At 46.0% G+C, this 26,118-nt stretch overlaps 1 protein-coding gene across 1 annotated transcript; it reads right to left on the bottom strand.

Moving 5' to 3' along the window:
- Positions 1-217: 217 nt before the first annotated feature.
- On the bottom strand, positions 218-24,424 carry LOC120659868 (protein TSS-like). The gene is made up of 26 exons (XM_039938135.1): positions 24,075-24,424; positions 22,478-22,580; positions 22,308-22,369; positions 21,866-21,958; positions 21,366-21,438; positions 17,368-17,736; positions 17,177-17,244; positions 16,932-17,063; positions 16,350-16,391; positions 14,927-15,451; positions 14,689-14,846; positions 14,053-14,584; positions 13,382-13,444; positions 13,129-13,230; positions 12,719-13,036; positions 12,542-12,634; positions 12,249-12,350; positions 12,058-12,162; positions 11,268-11,401; positions 5,035-5,218; positions 4,747-4,878; positions 4,052-4,164; positions 3,824-3,914; positions 1,384-3,745; positions 1,244-1,307; positions 218-589 (listed from the first exon to the last, which is right to left on the bottom strand). Exons 2-24 carry the CDS (start codon positions 22,536-22,538, stop codon positions 1,523-1,525), a joined length of 5,775 nt encoding a protein of 1,924 aa, XP_039794069.1. The 5' UTR covers positions 22,539-22,580; positions 24,075-24,424; the 3' UTR covers positions 218-589; positions 1,244-1,307; positions 1,384-1,522.
- Positions 24,425-26,118: the final 1,694 nt, after the last annotated feature.

The following is a 26,118-nucleotide window of genomic DNA, read 5'->3' as shown; positions in this document are numbered from 1 at the left end:
GTCACTGAAGCAAACAGCGGGCATAAAATTTAATGATAATGTCAATTTGCACCGGATTCAGAGAACTTTGCATCCTAACAAAATGAAGTGACACAATTTCAGCGCTTGTCCCATAGCTCATTAAGAAAAAAAACATTGCAAAAATATGGATAGACGTTATTGCCGACGGTTTCTTGAACAGAAACAACCAATGTTGCATCATCGGGTTCACAGACCATGATGAAATAAGAATATATTGATTAATCATATCGAAATGCCTCTTGTTCTGAATAAACAAGCAGCTTTACCGAATAGACATTATTATTGTTCTACAAAAAAGAATAACGTTAGTTTCTCAAAAAACATTCAGTGATTATTGGATGTGCCGAGGCAACAAAAAAAAATCAGAATCTAAGTGCTAAGTTTCAAAGGCAAAACTTTGCTCAAAAGAAATCAAAGAGGATTCTCTTTTTCTTAATCTATCAAAATTGAAGAAAAACCAGCCTGTCTAGACAGTCTATATTGTTGGTAATACTTTCATCTTCTATTAGTTCTGGATCTCACAAAATTCTTTGCAACTCTTCTGGACTTTACACCGGATTGTCGACACCTGTAATGTGTGTAAGAGGGCAGTGAATTCAGTGTATGAAGAAATCACTGAAAATTTTGGAGTAAGAATGTAGACAAACTGAAGGAGATTACTGTATACATGTTATGCTGTTCCTTTTATTTTGGATGCATAGAATCAGTTCCGCCACAGTTGATATGTTCAAATGATCAAGATTTGTAACATGAAACATTTTCGCTAGATTTGTCTTTACAAATGCTTTCAAAAAATTAAATTTTGTTGGAATATGTTAATGTTCAAGTTATAAAAAGTAGTGGTCAAACTTCTCACAAAAACCGCATGAAGTTAAAGATGTTACATAGCGAATAATTAATTCATGTAATGTGCTCAAATTTCACTTGCTCATTGGAACTACTGTTTCGCAACAAGGCTTGTGTTCTGAACAATTATAATATGGTTGATTTGATCTATGACACAATGTTCACTGTTTCTACATTTAGATGCAAATGCTTTCATTATTGATGATAAACATGTATATGTTCATAATAAGATCTTAAGGCATTGAAACAATGGTAATATTTAAATGCTACATACAAGAATATCAAGAAGCTAACTGCAATCAAAACCAATCCATCAAATGGAAACAGAAAAGATGAACATCCAATGACCCAAAAGATTCTTGCAAAGAAACCTTACCTTATTTTAAATGAAAATAATGGATTTATCGTTTCTGAACAGTTTTGGTTGTGGAATTTTACAACTGCAGAAAATAGCTTTATCAAATGAATGAAATATAATGGATAACAAGAGAGAAGTATATGAACTAAATTCATTACCTAGAACACTGAAGGATCGTCATTCTGCCTTCGAAATAAGAACTTTATCACAGCTCAGTAGATTTGAATTGGAGATCCATCAAAACTCTCTTGCGACCAATAATTCAAATATTTGATGCTTAGAACAATTTTGATTTGCCTAGTTGCCAGATGAAACAACTTCAGCAAAGGACACATCCGAAGGCCTGAAGATGTCGTTTTCTCTTACTACTCTGTTATACACAAGCTTGAAAGAACGTGACCCGTATGTCTTGTTAAGCAAACTTATTGGGATTCTCAGAGTTTGTTTCCGCCGGCTTTTCCCCTTTACACATATCCTGAAACTACCTTCATCTTCGTTCTTCATGTTGCTTCGCGATTGATTCGTTACACCAATGTCATGACTGTTATCTGCACTCATGTCAGGATTCAGCTCAATTCTAACCACATCCTTTAATTGTTTATCCTGATCATCATGTTTGTTGCTGATGAAATTGTCACCTCCTACCACTGCAGGATTCTCCATTTCCTCTTTGGCCGCTACAGCATTACTGTCCAGTGAAGGTCCTATACTAACAACAGCTGCATCAGATTGAATATGTTTATCTGCTAAAGACTGTGAAATGGGGTCAACAACATGTGGCGGGGGGATGAAGTCAATTGTATGGCCACTTGACCATGCTGACACTGGCACAAATTCTGACGGCGCTGAGCCCATATAAGGTTGCCATCCATAATGGTTATGCTGAAAAATATTAGTGTTCATGGGAAATGTGGTGCTTGGAACCACCTGTGGTTGACTATATGGTGGATAAATAAATGGCACAGGATGCATGAGATTAGGAGACCGGGGAGTAGGCGGATACAAATGATGAGGGGAAGTGCACAAAGGAGGACCACTTGGCACCATAGATGGATGCCCAGGATGGAGGGATACATTCACAGGCCAAGGTGCTACTCCCGGCATGGCACCTGGTGGCGGGAGACCAACATTTCCAGCAAGGGGGCTAAGTACAGCCGGTGGAGATGGATTAAATGGTGGGGCAGCAGCAGATAGCTTCTTATTAGGCATCTCTCTCAAATCAATATTACTTAGCACCAAGTTAGGCTTGGACGTCGCACTTGCAACACCTACAAGACTCCCTGTGTTTGTTGTAGATGCTGAATCTGATATAGGTTCTATACTGCTGGGCAGAGCTTCAAAAAATTCCATGTCAGACTTCCCGCTCTGTTCAGCTTTAGCAGACCCAGTAGACTCAGAAAACTCAATGGCTGCACCATCATTGCCACCACTTGGTGGTTCTTGACTTGTGTTACTGAACACATTGGCATCTTCTTTACTATTTCCAGACTCACTTCCAGTTACAGACATCGGCAAATTTTGTGAACCATCTTTGCCTATATTCTCAATCTCTGGTTCTCTCCCAAAGAATTTAGTTTCTTCTGATTGCTGGATTTGTTCTGCTACATTGGCTACTTCTTTAGGATTATTGGCATCTGAAGTGACAGGTCTCTGTTCCACCTGAAGTGAATCAACCAAAGAATCCTTCATTTCTTGTGCAATGATCTGACCAAGTGATGGTTGGTTCTGCGGTACATCATCTCTAGATTTCTGAATTTGAGTCTTGGCAATTGTTCCAGGACGTGCCAATGCAACATCTTTGTATGATGGAGCATTTCCGCTACTTGCAACTAAAGCTCCATGTAGCTCACTTTCTTTGTGATCTATTGAAGTAGGATTGTGTGCTTGTGAGTATGTCACCTGGGATTCTGCTTTACCACTCACCTGCTCTGTACTCTTAGTATCTTGCACCTCTGTAAGCACAGTCCCTGGCTTAACCCTATAGGTCACAGCCTTGTATATCTTGCGACCAAATCTGGCACCTGATGTCTGGACTTTCACATGCTGCTGAGGATCTGTATACGTTGTAGGTACGACAGTTCTCTTCCTTAAGAAATAATACCGATTATTTGAATAGGAATTCCTAGCCTTGTATTGTGAAGTATATGTTGGATCATGACTATCAGGGTCATACACCTTTCTGGTAGTGGGACGGTAATGCTTTATCTGCTTTCCTGGTCCTCCAGCTGATTTAGGTCTTTGAACAGGCTGCCAACCATCTTCAGGTTCTGCAGTTTCATCTTGAAGAACCTCCTTAGGTACATTAATGTTCACCTCGGGTATCTCTAGTGCTAGCTCAGAAGGTGCTGGTTGCTCAACCGATTTAGGACTCTGTATAACCTCAGCTTCAGACATAACATCAGTACCATCATCTTTTGGAAGCTCTTTAACTTGCTGTTCCTCATCTATAATGGGAGTTGAATCCCTCGGAGATATCTCAGGACTTGCTCCATTTGAACTTTCATTTGAATGTGGTAAAACCTGACAGGATAAGTATGAGGTGAATAAAATTCTTAAACAAAAAACAAGGATATGCAGAAAGAAAGATAGGTAACCAACCTTTATACTGGAGTATCTCCGTTTACCAGATTCAGAATCTCTTCCTTTGTTTTCTTGGTTGGGATTTATGTAATCAAGAAGATCAGACACACTGGAAGCACAATGTAAGTCAATATAACATCTAAGTATCCATCTAAAAATGAGTCATCAGAATATCAGCGAACCCAGTCTTTTGTACACTAGCCTAATGCAGAAAATCTAAGGATTTATTCTCAATCAAGGTTTCACCTTAGGTGTCCTTTACTAGCTATTGATGCGTCAGGTTTCCGAGTTCCATTCCGTGCAGCCTCTTGTTGCTCAATTACTTTGGACTCAAAGTATTCAAGCCAGGCAGCAGCATCCTGCATTAAGACAAGGCGAAAAGGTTAAGAATCGCCCTCCATGTCACAGAGGAAGCATTTCTTTCTTAACATATCGAACTGTCATCTTGGACAAAGAAATGCCCTCTAATGTGTACTTTGACAAATGACTATAAATCTGTATATATGTAACTCATCCCAGTTGCTTTTTATTTAGATTGTTGAAGCATCTCCATATATAATTAGTAATAAAAATTCAATGAGTTTCCTATTTTCATCCTCTTATGGTTCGCTTAAAGAATTCTATCACTCTCATAAACAAAAGCATCTTTTCTAGTATGGGAACTTGAAAAAATTGAAGGACAACCAAGTCATCTGATCTATTTAATTCCTGTGGAGCAGCTAAAGGATTTAAATCTACAATTTAAGGGGGTAATCCGATTAGTGTGGAGTTATTATGTAGTAGATTTGATAGCTATACAGTAACACTATTCTCATGTTACAATTTCAATGTTTTGCTAATACTAGTTAAATGTTTATTTGACTGCACGCATTTTAAAATGATATCTAATTGGAGGAGGTACTTCCTGTGCATGTCAACAATTTCATTTCATGAAAGGATACCTGAGTCCGTAGGTCATCTGGTCCAAGCTTTGCACGAAGGATCTGTAAGGTTGTTTGCTCATGCTGAACGCTCAAGGAATAAGCTTCCATCAACGAGAGCGCTATGGCTATAGCATGGTAGCTGGCAGCAGTCTACAGATAACAGAAGATCACTACATAAGTATTACCCAACCAACAGGGTAACTCTTCTGAGAAAAAAAAAAGATCTTAGTGCAAGTATATCTAGCATGTCCTTGCAAGAAAGGAGACATCCTATTCTAAACTATATATATATAGAAAAACAATTACCTGTATATGATCAGGCCCAAGTAATTTCTGGTTGCATTTTAAAGCTTTGTGCAAGTATCTGAGAGCTACATGCACATTGCCCAATCCTTCTTCCATCATGGCTACATTGATATATGTAGCAGCTGTATTTGGATGAGATGGCCCGCACGTAAGATGCAGAAGATATAACGCACGCTTGACATACCTAATTTACACCAATAGTTAATAAGCTTTACGAAACTAGAATATGAGTAAATATAGAAGTTTGCACATACTGTTACAGTTAATTCAAAAAACCAGAATTGTACATTTTACCAGGACTGATCAAATTGTAAGACAACAAGTATGATCCACTTCTGTTTTTAAAATGATTTCGTGTTTATATCTTTGAGCTTTAACCAGACTGTTGGAGTATATTGAGCCCATGTATAAAGGCCCACATAGAGGCCCATGTATAGGAACTATATATCCCACCCTTCTAGGGTTTGGAGGAATACAAGCCATTATTCTCTCCTATCCTCTCTCTTACATGGTATCAGCTAGCTTCTGTTTCCTTTAGCCGCCGCCGCCGCTGCCGCCATGGCTGGCCGGCCACCGGCGCCTCTTTCCCCTCCCCCCTTTCCTCCCCTTCCCTCCTCTGCTCCTGCGCCGCGCACCTTTGCAGCTGCCGCAGGCGAGCAGGGCCTGGGCGGCGCCGCCCCTGGTGCCGCCGCCGCCGCCTTGGCCAGCTGGCAGCCGGCGTCGCTGCCCCTCTCCTTACCCTGGCGTGCCCCAGCCGCCGCCGCCGCCCCGGCCTGGCGTGCCCCTGCTGCCTCTGCCCCGGCCTGGCGCGGATCTGCTCCCGGCGCGGCCGCCCCGCACCGGCTCGACCAAGCTGCCGCCGCCGGCCCGGCCTGGCGTGCCCCTGCCGCCCCTACCCCGGCCTGGCGCGGATCTGCTCCCGGCGCGGCCGCGCCGCCCCTGGGCCGCCGCCACCGGCGTGCCATCCGCCGCCACCCACGGCGCCCGCCGCCGTCCGCCGCCCGCCTCGCGGCCGCCCTGCGGGACCTCAAGGCCAAGCTCGCGCGGGCGCACGCCGCGCTGGCCGCCGTCGTGCCCGCCGCGCCCGCCGCGCATGCCGCGATGCCTCTGCCCGCGATGCCCATGCCCGCGCTCCTGCACGCGCCCGCGGCGCACGTGCCTGCGTTTGGTATGCCCCACGCGGACGCGCCGTTCGCCGCCGCCGCCGCCTTCCGCGGGCAGCCGATCGCCGCCGGAGCTGCTACGGCCGACGACGCTCTCGCCGCGGCCCTCCTCGCCGCCAAGTCCGAGGCTTCGGCGGCTCAGGAATGGGCCCGCGCGGCTGCCCTCGCTTGGGAGCGCGAGAGCTCTGCAGCCGACGCTCTCACTCGTCGGGTCGTCGTCCCGCCCGTCGTCCCCTTCACCGAGCACGGCACTTCGTCCTCCCACCAGGCTCCGCCCTCTGGATCTGGACCCCGGATCGACCCGCCCGACCCCCTCCTTGTTGCTCCTCTCACCGGTCAGACCGGGGGTGGGGTTGGCCGAGGGCGTCGTCGGCGGAGGTGGCGTGGTGGTGGTGCTCGGGGCACTCCGGACCCGACTTCGGCTCCCACACCTGCTCCTGGCCCTGGAGGTACGCCCTGGCGGCCAGGGCGCATCTCGATGTGGCCGTTTCAGGGTCAGGGGGGGCCCTCGTCCTCAGCCCCAGTCGGCGGCCATGCTCGCCGCTGCTGCTCCCCTGTTCGCGTCGTCCTGGACCCCGCCCGCTCCACCCAGCCAGCAGCTGACCTGGCCTGGGGGGTGGGACCAGGCCGCACTGGCGTAGTCCTTTAGCGCCATGGGGCGGACGCCGCCGGTCAGCACCGAATGGATCGCCGACTCGGGTGCCTCCTTCCACACCACCCTAGATGCTGGTATCCTCTTTTCTGTCCGACCCCACACCCCTCTTGTCCTTCTTCCATCATTCTTCCATCATGGTTGGTACGGGTCTTGCCTTCCTGTCACCGCCGTGGGTTCTGCTCCTGGTTCTTTTCTTCTTCCCAATATCCTTGTTGCTCCTCAGATGGTTCATAACCTTCTTTCCATTCGTCAGTTTACAGCTGACAATTCTTGTTCCATCGAGTTTGATTCTTCTGACCTCATTGTAAAGGATTCGGCCTCCCGGCGTCCACTACTCCGGTGTGACAGCACGGAACCCCTTTACACCCTTCGTCTTCCTTCTTCCACTGCACCACTTTCGCTTTCTTCGTCTGCCGCTTTTGTCGCGACGCCGTCTTCCACCACCTGGCACCGCCGTCTTGGTCACCCCGGCCGCGACGTTCTGCCTCAGCTCAGTCGTAGTACAGATGTTCCTTGTACCACGGCTCCTGCTGAGCACCTCTACCATGCGTGCCAGCTTGGTCGTCATGTTCGACTTCTCTTTTCTTCTTCGTCTTCGCATGCTGTGCATGCCTTTGATCTTATTCACTGTGACCTGTGGACCTCTCCTGTTCTCAGCCTTTCTGACTACAAATACTATTAGTGGTGGTCGATGATTTCTCACACTACTCTTGGACTTTTCCCTTACGCGCCAAGTCTGAGACATTCCCCACCCTCCTCCACTTCTTTGCCTGGGTGTCCACTCAGTTCGGCCTCATCATTAAGGCCGTCCAGTGTGACAACGGGCGTGGGTTCGATAACTCCACTTCCCGTTCCTTCTTCCTCTCTCGGGGTGTTCAGCTGCGTATGTCTTGTCCGTATACTTCTCCTCAGAACGGCAAGGCTGAGCGGATGATTCGCACGACGAATGACGTCGTGCGCACCCTTATGATCCAGGCCTCTCTGCCCCCGCGCTTCTGGGCTGAGAGCCTCCACACCGCCACCTACTTGCTCAACCGTCTTCCGTCCACTGCTTTTCCTGCTCCCACTCCACACCACGCTCTGTTCGGTACCCCTCCTCGCTACGACCATCTTCGGGTCTTCGGGTGTGCGTGTTGCCCTAACACCTCCGCCACTACTCCTCACAAGCTTGTGCTCCGCTCGACTCGGTATGTGTTATTTGGTTACTCTCTTGACCACAAGGGGTACCGATGCTTTGACCTCACCTCTCGTCGCGTCCTGATCTCCCGACACGTCGTTTTTAACGAGTCGGATTTCCCCTACTCCACCTCCTCCACACCTTCTCCTAACCCCGAGCTGGAGTCCCTGTTTCCGACTAACCCGGTAGTTCAGCCACCTTTACCTGTCTTTCCTTTCCCTGCAGGTTTTCCCGGCACACCGGCACCGCTTCCGGTGATCCCTGCTGCGCCACGGGCGGCCCCGGTGCCCAGGGTCGCGCCACGAGCGGCCCCCGGATCTCCGATCATGCCGCGCGCGGACCCGGTGTCTCCTGCTGCGCCACGCGCGGCCCCGGTGCCTCCCCCTACACCTGTGTGGTACGCTCAACCGGTGCGGGTGTATCAGCGTCGTCCGACGCCGACTCCGGCGCCGCCACGGTACGTTCAACCAGTGCAGGTGTACCGGCGTCGTTGGGCGCCGTCACTGGCGCCGACTCTAGCTCCGGAGGCTTCTACGACGCCTACACCGGAGTCATCGCCACCGCCATCTACACCGGAGCCGCTGCCGCCTCCGCCGACTCGCTCTCGAGTCGAGCCGGAGGTGTTCACCCGCCAGTCGTCCATCGGGATCCTCGGCATATCCATCCCATAGTGACTCGGCGGATGGTGTCTCAGGCCGCGACTCTCTCCGCCACCGAGGGCAAGACGCGGGTCTCTCCGGTACCCTCCTCTGTCTGCGACGCCCTGACGGATCCTCACTGGCGTCGCGCGATGGAAGAGGAGTACGCGGCTCTTCTTGCCAACCAGACGTGGGACCTCGTGCCGCGTCCGTCTGGTTGCAATATGGTCACCGGCAAGTGGATCTGGACACATAAGCGTCGGACTGATGGCACACTGTAACGCTACAAGGCTCGCTGGGTTCTCCGGGGTTTCACCCAGCGATCTGGTGTGGACTACGAGAAGACCTTCAGCCCAGTAGTGAAGCCTGCTACTGTGCGCACGGTCCTCTCGCTCGCGCTCTCTCGCTCCTGGCCTGTGCACCAGCTGGATGTGAAGAATGTGTTTCTTCACGGCACTCTGTCAGAGACAGTGTACTGCTCTCAGCCGGCGGGATTTGTGGACTCGAGTCGTCCGGATATGGTCTGCCGGCTCAACAAGTCCCTCTATGGTCTGAAGCAGGCTCCTCGGGCTTGATACTCTTGGTTCGCCACGTTCTTGCTGACTTTGGGATTCACCGAGGCCAAGGCTGACACTTCTCTGTTCATCTACTGCCGTGGGGATGAGACTGCCTACCTGCTGCTCTATGTTGATGACATTGTGCTCACCGCCTCCAGTCAGCAGTTGCTTGAGCGCGTCATCTCCTCTCTGCAGCAGAAGTTTGCTATGAAAGATCTTGGTCAGCTCCACCACTTCTTGGGCGTTACTGTTGAGACTCGCCCGTCTGGCCTGTTCATTCACCAGCGGCAGTATGCACTCGACATTCTAGAGCGGGCTGGGATGACTGATTGCAAGCCATGCTCCACTTCTGTCGATACTCAGGCGAAGCTGTCTGCTGATCTGGGTGATCCCGTGGCTGATCCTACTGCCTACCGGAGCCTTGCCGGTGCCTTGCAGTACCTGACCTTCACCCGGCCAGATCTCACCTATGCCGTTCAGCAGGTCTGTCTTCACATGCACGATCCCAGGGAGTCTCAGCTTGCTGCGCTGAAGCGTCTCCTCCGGTACGTCCGTGGCACTGTTGGCTTCGGCTTGGTTCTTCACTGCTCTCCCACCTCTGAGCTGGTGGTCTACACCGACGCTGACTGGGCTGGATGCCCGGACACTCGCCGCTCCACTTCCGGCTACGCCGTCTTCCTAGGCGGCAACCTGGTCTCCTGGTCGTCCAAGCGGCAGCCGGTTGTCTCCCGCTCTAGTGCTGAGGCGGAGTACCGGGCTGTCGCTAACGGCGTGGCGGAGGCGTCCTGGCTTCGACAGCTCTTGGCGGAGCTCCACAGCCCGCTCGCCAAGAGCACGCTCGTCTACTGCGACAACGTCAGCGCCGTATATCTCTCCACCAACCCCGTCCAGCACCAGCGGACGAAGCATGTGGAGATCGACCTACACTTCGTGCGCGACAGAGTCGCCGCCGGCAATGTTCGGGTACTCCATGTCCCGACCACCTCCCAGTTTGCTGACATCTTCACCAAGGGACTGCCCTCCTCGACCTTCTCGGAGTTTCGCTCCAGTCTCAACGTAGCAGGTGGCTAGTTGTGGCTGCGTCGGTAGTTCCGACTGCGGAGGGGGGGTTAGCTTTCTTGTTGTCCTGTCTTGAACACCGCTGCGCCGGTAGTTCAGACTGCGGGGGGGTGTTGGAGTATATTGAGCCCATGTATAGAGGCCCATCTAGAGACCCGTGTATAGAAACTATATATCCCACCCTTTTAGGGTTTGGAGGAATACAAGTCATTATTCTCTTCTATCCTCTCTTACACAGGCCATAAGAAATAGCTCAATAGACAGATATCATTAAAAAACAACAGAAATTGAGATATTTATTTTGTCCTTGGCTTTGTAACTTAACTTTCTATTTAGTGTTGTGTGTGTGTCAGTAGGGGCTTGACTCGCCCTGTAACATAAAACAAAATAATAAAAATAGGACAAACAGCAATCCAACTTGAGTAGAAATTCTGCATTAAAAAAATGACAATTTTCTTTGTCCTTTCCAACCTTTCCTCATAAAATGAAGAAACCATGCACATATTTTCATGCATTAACTAAGATATTTGGAAAAGAAACACCATCTCAGGATTCACTCAAATATCAGTATTTCCATTGCATCTGCTATTCCATAGCTAACAATCTGTATAACTTGTGTTGGAACTATCATCTTAAAAATAGGTTTTATTCCAAACAAAATTTATACCAACAAAGAGAAAAAACCAAACATGCACATTCTCGTGTGACATGTTTGTGAACAGAGGTTAGAATATGGGTTATAGAACAAACGCCCTAAAATAATAAATATGTTTTGTTTTATCTCCTGCCAATCATCATTACATGATATATCATTAAACTACATAGAATTACTCTTACGTCCAATCAAGATCTTGAAGATTGTGAAAATATACAGTATAACTTAGCTAAGACCAAAAAAGAGTATTGTGGTCCATTAGGCTGTTATGAAAACATAGATGAGCTGCATGAAACACAAAATGGAAGAGTTTTATGAATATTCCTTACTTCAGAGCCAATTCTGTATGTTGTAGACGGTAGTAGAATACAGCAAGATCTCCATAACTCTTCATTGTATCAGGGTGGTCAAGTCCAAGTTCCCTCTCATTGATGTCTAGGGCCTTCTGCTGATAAATAGTAGCCTGCAGTTTTTTAGACATATTAAAAGCTAGAACAAAAAAGTATGGCAGCACTTTTTATCTGTAGGCACATCCATTCTAAAAAGCATTGATTCAATGGCCGTCACACGCTTTCAGGTATCATGTCACTGACAAGCCCCCCCCCCCCCCCCCCCCAAGTTGCACTCTGACATGAGACCAACCTAAAAGATATCATTTTTCCATTACGAATCCTCGCATATTACTTTAATTCTATGATACTTTGCCTTAAAGTATAAGTGAAATGTCCACCTTTTCCTATCAGCCTAAACTTTTGGGTTGAATTGGTTGGTGTATGCAACTCAATATGGTATAAGGGCTAGATGTATCGAGTTTGAATCATGTAGGGCGCGATTAAAATAAAATAATTGCAGCCGACTCCTATTCCATGTTTGAGGCCTAGTGGAGCCTACATGTGAGGTGGAGTGTTGAAGTATAAGTGAATTGTCCACCTTTTCCTATCAACTTAAACTATTGGGTTGAATTGGTTGGTGCATGCAAATCAATATTTTGATCCTTTAATGTTTTGTCTAAGCAGGTAGAATCGATGTTCTGAAACCATGTAAGGCCACCTAGAATTGCCTGAAAATGTTTAGCACTTCATCAAATGACCTGATTTCCAACCGCATAGCAATATGTACCTGATTAAAATCACCAGTATGGTACAAAACAACAGCTAGCAGACTATAAGCTCCAGCTGTCATTCGATGGTAGGGACCACACACAGTTATGAGCTTACAAAGAGCCTGCATTTTCATATAGAAAATTACGAATCAGCGGAAAAAGTATATGAAAAGAATTGCTACATTTAGACATGATTTTAGAAACATACCTTGGTCCCATAATTGACAGCATCTTCAAGTTTTCCCTTGTCAAGAGCAGTTTTAGAGGATTCTAGCAGTTGCCTTCCATCTGCAGATGAGCATGCGACTTGCTGCATGTTATGAAAACCATATTAGTTGGGTTTTATGTCATTTCCTATAGTGTATAACAAAGTATTAATAAATAAAAAGGTTCTAAACTACTGATGCTGATAACTGATGTACATGCCATCAATGTATCTGATTACATATGATGAGTCAAATTAATTTCAAACAAGTAATAATCCTATCCTGCAAACCTCACCTTATGTACAGGTACCAGGCTAATAATGTCCTGCTTATGGAATGCGAAAGCAGAATCCATAATGAAATCTCGGGGTGCCAATTCAATGCCCACCTAACAGCAGCAGTTATCCTCAAATCAAACTATGCCAAATCAGGATGAATTTTTTAGAATAAAGATACAAATAGTAACCTTTACCTTATGGCATAGTCCTCTCAGGATAGCATATTTCCTCACATCATTGTAATGTTTTTCTGTGAGCTCAAATTCATATCTCTTTTTCAAGAATACCACCAGCCATCTCCATACTAGGGGATGAACACTAGGACAACTTCCAGAGACATCAGATTCAGGAACACCAAGCAGTAAGTTCAGAGCTGCGGCTATTGTTAGTGCTAATTGTCGTGTGTCTGAAATAGCAGCAATCACGGATCGAACAATATGCTTGAATGCTCGCACTATCATTTCATGCACACATAGGGACTGAACATGTGAAAGCTTCTCCGAAAGCTTGACCTAAACAGATAATTAGCTGGTTAGCATTATAGAGTAATTGGAAAGAAATGGCATTCATTAGGTTCAAATGTAAAAGAGCACTAGAAACTTACAACTCGTCCTAGAGAGCGCATCTGTAGGCCTCTGGTATGCATGAAATCTGTCAAAGTCCTACCGTCAACAGGTGAAAGCTCCAAAGAACCAAAATCAGCAACCTGAATATTTTCTTTGATTAGGCTTCTTAACTCAAAACATTGTGCATGTTGATTATATACATCACTCATAATCTCATAAAACACTTGACTACAGGGAGATGTCCCCTGGCTGTCAAAAAAAAAACTCATTATCTAGTATATTGATACATACCAGCTTAGGAAGCGCGACTTCATCATAGTACTTTAGAGCCATCTCAATCAACTCAGAAGGTGACTGTAGAAAAAACAAGGTTAGTCTTCAGTCTTCATGCACGATTATGATGCAATGAGTGTTAGCTAAGCATGGACAGTAAAAAAAACTCCAACATCAGCTTACTCAAGACAAACACGAACAATAGAAGAAAGTAATTATCTTTCTTTCAGAGCAAAAAAATAGTTTCACTTTACAAAATAAAAATAGCTGAGCAGAAGATTGAAGCACAAAAGTAAATGAACATAGCAAAGAAAGAATAGTACTTCTAAGGGCTTTCCTAGAACAAGTTTGTCAAATAACCTATGTTGCACCAATTTCAACACACCTGCATGATGATATCAGTTCTGCAGAAATTAGAATTGTATTGAGAAAGCTCGTATTTGAGGTTGTCTATAACTGGTTTACCTTAGAGTCCAGAAACTTCATACATGGGTCAGAATTGAACCACTTTCTTAACATTTCTACAGCTCAGCTTGATATCCTTCTTATTAGCCAACATCATATCAAGTGCAATGTGGCAACCTAAAGTTACTAGCTATATTTATAAAACATGTATGGCTCCCAAAGATATACAGAGCAACATATAGCTACTTTGACTTTTTCAGTTGTAATGAAATGCAATGCGTCACCTTCTGGTGGAGCCCAGTTTCTGATTCTTTCAACCTTGTAAAGGCAGATTCTGGTAATAAATCCTTCAGCAAGTTCTCATTCTCTGAAGCATTAGACTCTCCTTGTGGTAATTCAATAGGTTTGTCTTTCTGACTTTCTGCAGAGCTTTTGGTCCCCAATGAGGATCCCATGTCAGCAGTATCAGCATTTTTCAAGTTCTTAAGGGCTTTCAAAGGCTTCCCTAACCCTTCAACCTTTGTCTCTTTTAGAGATTTGTCCACTGTTTTCTTCTTATCCTTCTCACCACCTTGCTTTTTATCCTTATCAGAATTTTTCTGGTCCTGCAAATGCTGAACCCAGCAGGCACCAAGTTCCCATCTCATAAATGATTGTTTCTCATTTTCCTCTTCCTCGAGCTTTTGAAGACTATCCTTCAACAATCTCTTAACAAAAGTTTGTGCCATAGTTAGCTCTTCATGTCTATTATTTTGTGAAAAGCTTGATATCTTTTTCTCTCCAGTTGAATTGGCTTCATTAAGGAGCATCCTCAAACTAAACGAGTGAGCAGAAGTTAACCAACAACAGACAAATATAGGTTGAAGATATACAGATTAAATATGGAGAATAACATAAAAGCATTGTCTCTTGTTATTAACCTGTTAATGTTCAATGCATGTGCACCACCTTCAGGTTGATCTGCTATATTTATTGGCTTAATAGAAGAGGTCACTTTGGCTTTATCGATATTGGTAACCTTTGCTACTGCAACATACCCACAATACCTAAGGTTGATAATGCCCAAACTGTCAACATCCTGCAAATTAAAGAGAAAAGTAAGAAATACTACATTTAATGCAGAATATGGACAAGGCAACCTTAATTCTAAAATCATACATGGGCAGCCGTGTTTTCATCTGCCGTTATTCCTTTCAAAAGGTTCCTTTCTGCAAGATCCTTAAAGTCCATTCCTGTCGCTTGGCTTCCATCTATCTTAGCGTCCAACTTGCAGCTTGCATCTGAAGAATCTCTTGTGACAGTGATGCTAAAATTTCCCACTGTCTCAGAATACAAAAGTTCATTTATCTTGGTTGATGCTGATATCCCTGTACTCTCCATTACATGCCTTACTGCGGTAATAGTCCGAAAGATGGCAACATCAACAAAAAGGCTGTGCAGTAGGAATGCTCTCCTGTCACGGATTTCCCTCTCCTCAGCAGTTTTGCAAGGCATAGATGTCAGATAAAGGAATTCATCTGCCCATGGCAACATATCACTTTTGCCATCCCTTCCCCAACCACCTCCACTGCCTCCCCAGTTTTCATCCTCAGCAGGAAGAGGAGGAAAGGTTGATGGTGACTGGGCAGCAAATGGAGGAACAAGCCATGTGTTTGCACGAAATCCGTAAGGAAAATTTCCAAACTGCAATGTATGAGCAACACCAACTAGGTGAGGACATAAAAATAGAATAGGAGAAAGATTTATCAAACAAAGATGCAGCAAAGAATGAAGCACTTAGGTAACAGAAAACATGACAAGATGTAACGAATTCGCTAGACATCAGTGCTGAATTAAGGTGCTTCTACAAAAGCAGACAATACTATAATGCGTCCAATATGGAAGAAACAAGTTACAAAAGTACATTAGCATATCTATACAAGTAGCCAAGGTATCCCAGAAGGCCAAGACACAACCAAAATTTTTATTTGTTACTTGAAATACACGCACTAAAATTTATCTAACTCTGTTCTCATATATAGTCTAGCTGCTTGGCACATCTGGAAACAAAGGAACAACCTCATCTTCGAAGGAAGAAGACCAACAATTCGAGACTGGACATCAAAATTTATAGAAGAGGCAAGACTTCAAGCTCACAGAATCAAGGAAGGAAAAAAAACAGGAATTTCTTAGTTGGGTAGATAGTATTCAAATCTAGTTGGTATTCTTCTAGCTCTCTCAGAGCTCCCTAGGTAGCTTTGTTTTGCTTTCTTTCTCCTCCTGTAGCGCTTTGGCGCTCTCTGGACTTTGGTCCTCTGTCCAGTTTTTTTGCCTTTTTATACCCTACTCCAGCAGGGGCTTCCCCTCTGCTGCATAGCTTCCAAAAAAAGTCTAGTGCATTCCTGAGTATTACATAGTTCTGATACAACTAATGCCAGATAGTTTCCAGGGGCGAGTCAAGCCTAGGGCAGCCACAGCTCTAACCCTAGGCATAGAACGAAGATGCTAAAGTAATTCTAGTTCTAGCTCCACCCTGATAGTTTCCATCAATGCCAACAAAACTTAAGAATTGAAAAATAACTTGAATGAGGTTATAGCAAACCTTGTTTCGTTCCAAAAATGCCTTCATAAGATCTTCATATGCCTAAAACATATCAAAGCAACAAAAAGAATAGAGCTTTGAGTTAGTAGTAATGAAATAAGTAGTATGAAACATCAAGTGTGGTGGACAATCTTGAAACTTATAACTGCCTGTGATTAGAAACCTCATGTTGCACTATAGCAGTTTATGGTTCTAATGTTTCTCATCAAAAGCTCTCAAAAGATGTGCAAATGCAGATAATTTTTCTGCAGCAGTATGTCACTGCTACAATTAAAATAGCACCAGGCAAATATTGCTTTTAGTTTGTAACCTTACAAATCGATTTATCATCATAATCCTAAAATTACTGCCAGTTTAGTATTTTTCAGTACTGAAGAAAGATACCAATCGTTTTGATATAAAGTGAAGGAGATCCTCAAATTCTCCATGTACTACGAATTGCCTCTCCTAGTGTTTAGGAAAAACAATAATCCATGTGGAAACTAAATAATAAGGTCAAATACCTATGGCATTCAAGCTACTGTTACCCTATAATAGAAATCATAACAAACAAAGTCAAGAAGTTCAGTGAGATTGACGAACATTATCAAATGCTCTACTAAGATGCCTCAGAAGGTCGACAAGGTTATGGCACAAGACACGCTGCTTCCCCAAACTGAAGAATCCCTTTCTCCGAGCTTCAACAACAAGGAATTTCCCACTACAAAGCTTCGCCTGTAAACCAGACAACGATTCTGATTAGGGCCAGCAGCACATTAAACAGAAAAATCATGCGGGAACTATGTCACAACGAAGGTAATGAAAAGGCCGTCACTGATCCATTTTACCTCGAGAAAGAACAGATGGTCATCCGAAGGCTGCTCCTCCTGCCGGGGCTGTGACACTCGCCTTACAACTGAAACCGATCAAGAGTTTGGATAAATGCAAGTGAACATTGAGCGGATCTAGCGAATTGCGGACTCGATGCGTGATGGGAAATTAGGATAGGGAGTAGTGAGAGGCTGTCACGTTCACATACAGTGGAGTGGCGGCGTGAGGTTGGCGAGGGAGAAGAACTCGTAGAAGGCGCCGAGGCGGGGGCACGCGCCGCTCATCTCGGCCTCCAGCTCCGCCGCGGCCGCGGACTCCTTGGCCGCCGCCTCCTTCGCGGCCGACGACTCCTTGGACGGCGACGCCGGTGGCGGCGAGGTTGTGCGGCGCCCGCCAGAGGACCCGGAGGCGGCGCCCTTGGAGGTGGCGCTGGAGCTGGAGGGCTCCTTGGCGGCATCGGTGTACTTGGGGGACGGCGGCGGCGGAGGTGGCGGCGCGGGACCGAAGGAGGTGGTGCAGGCGACGATGTCCAGCAGCCGCCGGACGTGCTCCACCGCACTCTCCTCGCTGTACTCGTCTGCATTTTTTTATTATTTTCATTAGTGCCAGTAATTCGAGAAATTCAAACGGGGAAGAAGTAAGTGTCACTCCAACCGACCCCCTTTTCTAGACCCCTACCACATAGAGTTGAAACGCAAAAAAACAGTCTCCAACCGGTCTCTCATCCCGACCCCGACGGATGAGAGGACCTCATTTTCCCCCCTCCGACTCTCACTTGTAGGAGCTCCTCTTCCGAGCTCTTATCTGGCGACAGCCGCAACTACCGGCCTCCACGGAGCTTTCCCCGCGCCTTCCATGGAGCTTTTCTCGCATTAGGTAGGTTGATTTCTCATCACTGGTGAGTATGGAGTCTATGAGACGGATTGTAGATCCGGTGGCTATGGAGAAGGGGGCGCAGATCCGATGGGGAGCTCCGGTGATGGATTCAACTTGGGAGGGGCTCAAATGGATCGTTGAGGTTGGTGCGATGCCGGTGGTGCGAGGAATTAGATTGGTTTGGCTCGACGATTGGCGAATTTGACGGTGGAGTGAACTCAGCTGCATTGACCGATTTAGTCGGTCAATTTATCAGTAGTAATGAACAATGAACGTTTGTATAAATATGCTTAGATTGTTAATTACATGATATCAATAATAAAAAAAGGGGTATGGGAAGACATATGAGAGTTCGGTTGGAGAACAAAGCAAAGTAGGGGTTGAAATCTGGACGAGAGATCATATATAGAAGAATAGGGGCTCAAATTTGAGAGTTCGGTTGGAGTTGCCCTAAGAACTTTGTTTTATATTTTCTTTCAAACCAGGGTTCCATTGGATGGTTGGATGATGACTTCCCTAAACCCTAAAGAAGTTATAATTTTGAAATTTTTGAAAAGTTGATAAAGTTATGCTCCTTCAAATGAAGGCATGGTTCTTTAGGTGTTGAGACAATGGATTGGTTTCCTAAGAGCAATTTCAGTGAAGTGACTAGTTTAGTCATCTAAAATATAGTCTCTACTCCAGCAGCACCGACTAAATAGACTTCTAAATAAACTAAAAGGAAAAAAAAATAGTGGGCCCTACTTTTGGTAGCCTAAGTAGAGGGTGGCCAAATTGAAAGGGTGGGGGAGGAAATTTAGTCACCCCTCATTTTAGTCACCCAATTGGGAGCCCTGCTAGAGATGAAAATTTGAGCAAACTGACTAAAATGTGGGTTTAGTCACTCAAATGGGGCCCTGCTGGAGTTACTCTAACATGATGAATAGGAGACACAAGAGAAAGAAAGGAGGGATTTTAGAATGGAATTCATTTTATTCCGAACAACATAAACTTGGAAAAGATATGATTAAATGATCCGTTTCAAAAAAATAATAATGAATGATCATGGATCCCGTGAATAGGAAGCGTAGCTCACACCAAAGTCTGACAAAAAAAACACTATAGCCACAACTGGTTAAATCTGACCGTATAAGGTAATACCGCCACAAAACAAGCAAAATATATGTTAACCTAATGTATGAATTTGGCCTGGAAAAAGCCTTGATAACTCTGGAACTAAACTCCAATTGTACTCTAGCTTAGGTTGATACATTTCCAAGGACAGTAATAAAACCTAAATTAAGTATGAGTAGATTGCACCTCAGATCCTCGAACTTGTAGCTACATTCCGCTTAGGTCCCCAAACTCTCAAATCGTCTAATTCGATCCCTAAAGTCCTTTAAGTAGTTCATCCCAGGTCCCAAACGTGCCACGCGTGCATCCAAAGCCGACGTGGTATACCACGTGGCGCCCCGATGGCAAACATTTGCAAAAAAAACCCTGACATCGTCTTATCTTCTTCATTTTGCTCCTTTCTCTCTCTCCCTCGCCGCTTCCCCGCGCCAGCCGTGCCCCGCCTCGCCCCTCACCGCCGCGCCATGGCAGGGGGTCGTGCCCCGTGTGGCTCCTCGCCGCCGCGCCACCCTTCTTCCCCCTCCCTTGTGCCGCGCCATGCCAGTGAGGAGGGGGCGCCTGGAGGAGGAAGCCGACCGGTCAGGGAAGAGGGAGCGCCGGGAGGAGGGAGCGCGCGGCAGCTAGAAGAGGGGGAGGCCGGCATCGCAGTCGTCGTCGTCCTCCGGGCAGTCCGCGGCGGTCGTGTCGCCGTCCAGCAGGCCTGCCATCACGTCACGTGCTCGCCGCCATCCCGAGGTCCCATCACCGCGCCGCCCCCTGCTCCGCCCGGCGAGCACCACGGCCACGGCGCGTGCCTGACCATGGCGGCCGCCCGCCGCCGCCGCTGGGTCCCACCGTGCGGCACCTCCGCTGCACCATCGCGTCGTGTGCTCACCGCAGTCCCGAGGGTCCATTGCGGCGCCGCCTCTGCTCCGCCCAGCGAGCACATGGCCATGGCGGTCGCCCGCCACCGTCGTCGGGTCCCGCCGTGCGTGCCTCCGCCGCGCCGTCGTGTCGCCACGCGCGTGTGCGCTCGTGGCGAAGAGGAGCGCCGAGGGAGGAGGGACCCGGCATGCGCGGCGCGGAGCCACGCCGCAGACCCGCCATGGCCGCCGAGCTCGAGGCCCCCGGAGCCGAGCCGAGTAGCGTCGCCGCCGCTCAACCACGGCGGAGCTGCTGCCGGCCGTGCCACCGCCGCTTCGCTCCGCCGCGAGGAGGAGGCGCGGTGGCGGCCAGCTCCGGTGGATGAGGTAGTGAGAGATTGGAGAGGGAGAGTGGAAGAGAGGGAGAGAGGAGTAAATGTGAGAAGATAAAAAAAATTAGGGGTCTTTTTGCAAATATTCGTACCGTGGCACCACGTTGCATGCCACGTCCGCTTTGAATGCACGCGTGGCAGGTTTGGGAACTGGGATGAACCACTTAAAGGACTTTAGGGATCCAATTAGATGATTTGAGAGTTTGGGGACCTAAGCGGAATGTAGCTGCAAGTTCGGACCTGGGGTGCAATTTACTCATTAAGTATTGACTAGCTAGGAGATGCCGCAGCTATCAACCTTATGAGAGCATCTCCAATGGATTATTCATATCTTATATCCAAAATATATTTTCTCTCTATTACCAATAACTATTTTAGTGTTTTAGGTAATAGTTGTTGCAGCATACTACCAAAATGAAAGCACCAAAAATATGGTAGAGAAAAACCCCTACATTTAGGGGAGAGGGAGGTGTATTTTGGTGATTACCAAAAAATTATAGGTAATGGAGATTGAATTGGCAATCTGCTGAAGCACCTTTATCACCAAAATATTATTTTTTTTATTATTGGAGAGAGGGATAAGTAATCTGTTGGTGATGCTCTAAACTCCCTCGGGCTCATGTTGGTAAGCCACCATCAAGCCTAATCTGTTAATAATGTTTTTTTGAAAGGAACACTAATATATTGATAATGTTTGTACCTTTATCACTCATTTAGTTAGAAAACTAAAATTATTATTCTTTAATCACTTTAGTGCTATTATAAAAACATAAATCCAAGGGAATGAACATTTGGTGTGTTGTTCATTGTTCATGCGTCATATGAATCTATCCAAAGGAGTGGCTACTTTTGACAAAAACATAGCAATCAAGAACTAATATGAAGCCCATAGGTATAAAAAACCCTTTCCTTACGTAATCACCTCAGCCATGTTACACTTTGATTGCACATGATACTGCAACAGAGGATGTCATGGTCTTTACCTTCCACCAGGGTGAGCGTGCATGGCTTCAATGTTGCAATATCAGCGGCATCCTTCAACTGACCATCACGCGTCTACAACAAAAGCAAAATAAAATGAATCATCGCTATGCACTCATTACCGTTTTCGAAGATCCAGGAAACATGCTAGTAGGCTAGCTAGGGCAAAGATTGGGTTTGGATGGAGCACTATTGGAGTAGATCAAGCAATGGTATCATTCGAAAAGCCGAAATAAGTACTTCAAAATTATACAAAAGCAACACCTCGTTTCAAAAAACATCGTCCTTATCTAAATCAGCACTATATAACACCATATGAACATAAATTACATAATGGAGAGAATGAGAACAACCCATCCGGCTGCTTGAGGAAAACAAGTTTTTTTGTTACGGAATTTTCTTTTCGACCAACCCATGGATTTTTTTTGAACCGAATCCAACCCATGGATTGCCTTTGGCTGCTGCCCATATGACTTATTTGGTAGAGGATACTGAAACATACCTCATGTGTGAGGGAGTAGTTTGTGATGGCGCATGTGGCGGTGTTGACGCACAGCAGCCGCCTCACATCGATGATCCTGTCCGTTGAAATCCCCTGCACCAGAGAAGACAAATATGGAGTAAAATTATGAATACCACCAGAGCTGGTTATACTGTAATCTGTAAACCTATAGTTTGTAGTTTACACTATGATTTAAAAATAAAAAAGATGACTACCAAAAAGTACTATGTTATCTTCAATGCCGCTAAGGATCTGTAATTTATGTTTGTTCCAAGCTGAAGCTTTAGTTTGTTCCTATCTCAAGTAACAAGATTTAGTTCATCCTTTTTACGTGTGTTTTTATGAGAATTATCTTCTCATTATATTGTATAGCTCAGTGAGGACAGATGAGAAAATTGCTACGAGGAGAACGACTGCATTGGCGAGGACTTGGAAACCAAACCTTCAGAATGACATGAGACTGGTCCGGGAGGTTCACGGTGATGTCAATGGCCACTGGGAGAACTAGAAACAACAAAGAGTGAAGAACAGAAAGTTAATTGATAAGCTCAACGATGATATCACCTGATCATGAATTGTGTCAAGAAAACTGTGGACATGAAAAACAATCACCTTTCTCATCTTTCTTCTTCTTCTCACCCTTGGCCTTCCCACGCTTGCTCTTAGGCGCCATGCACACGCCCAATGGCGAGCGAGCTCAGCTCAATCAGCCCAACTGCACAACAGATGTGAAACCAACACATAAGTTGCTGCTCAGAAGGTTTGACACAATAGAATGGCTGTCAAGCACTAGAATGTAAACAAGCACAGTAGTGGGGCATGCAGCAAGATTTGGTCACTTTTCACTAGATACACTGAAATTAATAAATTCGATTGGGAGCCTTTCTATCTTCAGTTGCTGGAAAAAGATTTAATACACCGCCTTCCTATCATCAGTACTTCAGAACATATTAAAAATAAAAACTTTGCGCCTTTCGATCGCATGCTTATTGCTTAACAATCATCGTGACCGCCAAACGACGGAAAAGAAAAGGCGCTGCTTTCTTCCCTCTATCCTAGTATATGATGGCATCATAATGATATGATGATGATATGATTGATAACAAAAGGCGGTACTAGTATCTAACATTGTCGTCATCAACGATGAACCCATCTCCCCAGCAGCGCGCGCGCACACACACACCAGGTTTGTATGTTTTCACACGGCTGCTCGGAAGAGAAACATGTGTGGCGCATGTTTTGATTTGAGTTGGAGAAGAGGGCGAAGAAATGGTTACAGAGACTAGTTCCAGAAAAGTTCAGTGAGGACAAATTAGGGCGCTGTCCTTGACATGTGGGCATACCAATCTCATAACAAGTTAACAACAGGGAGACGTGAAAGAGAAATACTCGTCGTGTTTTCATGTATCTGTCCGGCCCACGGCACGAATATTGACCGAAAAAAAGTGAAACACTGACGATGTAAGAAAAAACAGCAAGCAACAAGTTTAATATTTTAAATTCCATCTCTCCTGTTCTCACTAGGATTAACTTGACTTCTCCACACAATATGACTTCATTATGAAGTTTAATACAAAAGCCGAAAAGAGGTAAAATTGAATTCAAGAATTTGGTTCCGTTCTGGCCAACTACATGAGAAACCCAGTTGCGTTTGCAGGCACCATACAGACAGAATTCTGTTCAGCAGAAACAGAGAGTGCGCAAGGAACACATCTCGGATTCTCTGCACGCACGCCGAGACGCTTAATAAGTTCATCTCACCATTCTAATATGCATCATGTACTTAACAAGGAACTAAGAGAGAACAGGAACAGTAAATGATGTAACAATGGACACAAGAACACGCACCAAAGACTGAAGATAAGCAATTCACAGGGTGACAGAAAAGAAAACCGCAGCCGCTGCATGCTCAGTTGTGAGGCTAGCTAGCTTCAGTGCCCGATGCCGTGTGCGTGTTCGAATTCCCAGAGCGATCAAAGAACAAACAGAGCAAAACCAAAGAACGGAGAAAGGAACAGCGTGAAGCCGTGAACGGAAACCAAAGCTTCCCGTAATTGACCTGAGGCGCCCGCCGGCACAACGCACCAAAGGCCAAAGCCCGAGCACGCAATGCTCAAGGGCAGCCGAGCAAAGGGCCAAACGGCCGAGCAACGGAAGCACGAGACACACTTAACAAACAGCAGCCAGCAGGAGGGCTCCAAGGATTTACCAATGGGCGCTGGCGCCCCAGCTGCCGCTCCTCCTCAGAGCACACGCTCCGTGCCTGACGACCTGCTCGAGGCTGTGGATGGGAAGTGTAATTCTTCTGCGAGCACGGGTGCCAAGCAAAGAGCAGCAGGTGGCTAGTCAGAGCTGCCGGAGGCTGCCATTATCGGGATAAGAGAAGGTGGGAGAAGGAGGGTGAAAGGATAGAGCGGGGTGGGGGAGGGGAGGGGGTAGAGCCCAGGGCGGGAGGTGACCAGGCCAGGGGAGCAAGGCAAGGCAAGCAAAGAGCGAGTGCCAAGGAGGGAAGGAACCGATAGCGAGAGGGGGTCGATAAGGGTGGAATGGTGGAGGTTTAAGATAGGGTCCTCACTGGCCGCTTCTGCTCGCAGGCTATTGGAGTCGGAGATTCACGGGCCGGGCCCCCAAATCGCACAAAACGTCTGCATACAGAAGCAAAGGGGAACGGAGAGATGAGCCCACCAGCCATCCAAAACCGGCGACCCTTCTTCTGCACTGCACGCAGCATGCAAGGATGATGGTGCTGCCTGCTGCTCTCCTTCTCATGACCGCCTCTTCTTCTCCCTCTTCCTCCTCCTCCTCCTCCTCCTCATCGTTATCATCTCTGCTTTGGCAAGGTAGGAGACCCCTTTAACATCTTTATCTTGACTAGGATCGTGCCCGTGCGTTGCTACGAGCACCAAAAAAAATTATAACATAAGATATAATATTTATTTAAATGATCATAATTTATAGACCTCAAAGGTGTGGCCAACCAGCATGTACCTGAAGTCATTGGTATAAACGCCAAAGAAAAAGATATACCAATAGAGAAGCATGATTATCCCATCGATAATAATCATGGACACTGGCCCGATACTGTCATGTTGACGTGTCTGATCCCGCCACAATTGGGTTGAGCCATGTTAGGTCCCCATTCGGATGTGCCAGGTTGAGCGCTCCTTGGCCGCCTTGAGGTAACATTTTTCTTGATACGTGTAAACATAGGATTGGACTAAACACAGGATTGGATTGATATGATAATCTCATTTTTCTTGCATGAGCACAAGGATCATTCATTACAGTTTACAGAACCAAAATGTTGAAAGTGCCTGCCAATAAACACTGGACAACAGGGAGCAGAATATATGTGATAAATATAGGACTCAACACAGGATTGATATGATAATCTTTTTTTCAAGCTAGTCTTCCAGAGATCAATTGAAGCAAAGGTCATTACACCACTTTTGTTACAATAACAAAATCACAAGCAACATATTTGTATATGGGGTTCTGTAGCCACAATGCATACAAGAGCAGACCTGAGACACAATTCAAAAAGTCAGTATATGACATATATATTTAATTTGGTACAGTGATTGTACATAAATATTACAATATGAAAGAAACAAATAATTAGAACTATCATTACCTTTCAACTATGGTGTAAGAATCTCCTTATATACCATTTTTTGTGAACGTACCGTTCCTAGTTGGGATATATTTCTTCTCATTCTTTTTTAATTTTTCCTTCCCATTCCTTTTACCCTTCTTCTTCTCTATTTTTTTAGGATCATCATCTTCCTCAACTGCATTAGGTGGTTTCGTGAGAATCTTGATGTTCTTCCTCGAAGTGGCTCTGGACATCACAACATATAACTGACCATGAGAGAATACCGGCTCAGGAAGGTACACACCAACATTTGGGATTATTTGACCTTGTGATTTGTTGACCGTCATGGCAAAACTCAATCTGACTGGGAACTGCTTCCTTTTAAATTGAAAAGGGAACATCTCATCGTCGGACGGGCATAAGGGTATCCGGGGAAGGAAGACACATTTTCCAGCATGTTGACCCAACACAATTTCCGCATCGATTGTATTTCTTTGGAAACCACGTACAACCAGTCTTGTACCGTTGCATAGACCATTAGCAGGATCTATATTCCTGAGCAATATAATAGGACAGCCAACCTTGAGTTTTAGAACATGAGGGGGAAGCCCGTTTGGCGTCAGAGTATTAAGAAACTCAGCTGGATAATAGTTACGAG

This window comes from Panicum virgatum, chromosome 2N, assembly GCF_016808335.1.
Source record: "Panicum virgatum strain AP13 chromosome 2N, P.virgatum_v5, whole genome shotgun sequence".
In the NCBI taxonomy this organism is placed as follows: Eukaryota; Viridiplantae; Streptophyta; class Magnoliopsida; order Poales; family Poaceae; genus Panicum; species Panicum virgatum.
Note: the sequence above shows the minus strand (reverse complement) of the source record. Positions and strands in the feature narration are given on the sequence as shown.

Coding starts and splice junctions, on each gene's coding strand:
- LOC120659868 (XM_039938135.1), bottom strand. CDS start 22,538: ATGGCGCCTAAGAGCAAGCGTGGGAAGGCCAAGGGTGAGAAGAAGAAG. Junction 17,245..17,367: donor CCTCACGCCGCCACTCCACT/GTATGTGAACGT, acceptor GATCGGTTTCAG/TTGTAAGGCGAGTGTCACAG. Junction 16,392..16,931: donor TTAGTAGAGCATTTGATAAT/GTTCGTCAATCT, acceptor GATATGTTTTAG/GCATATGAAGATCTTATGAA.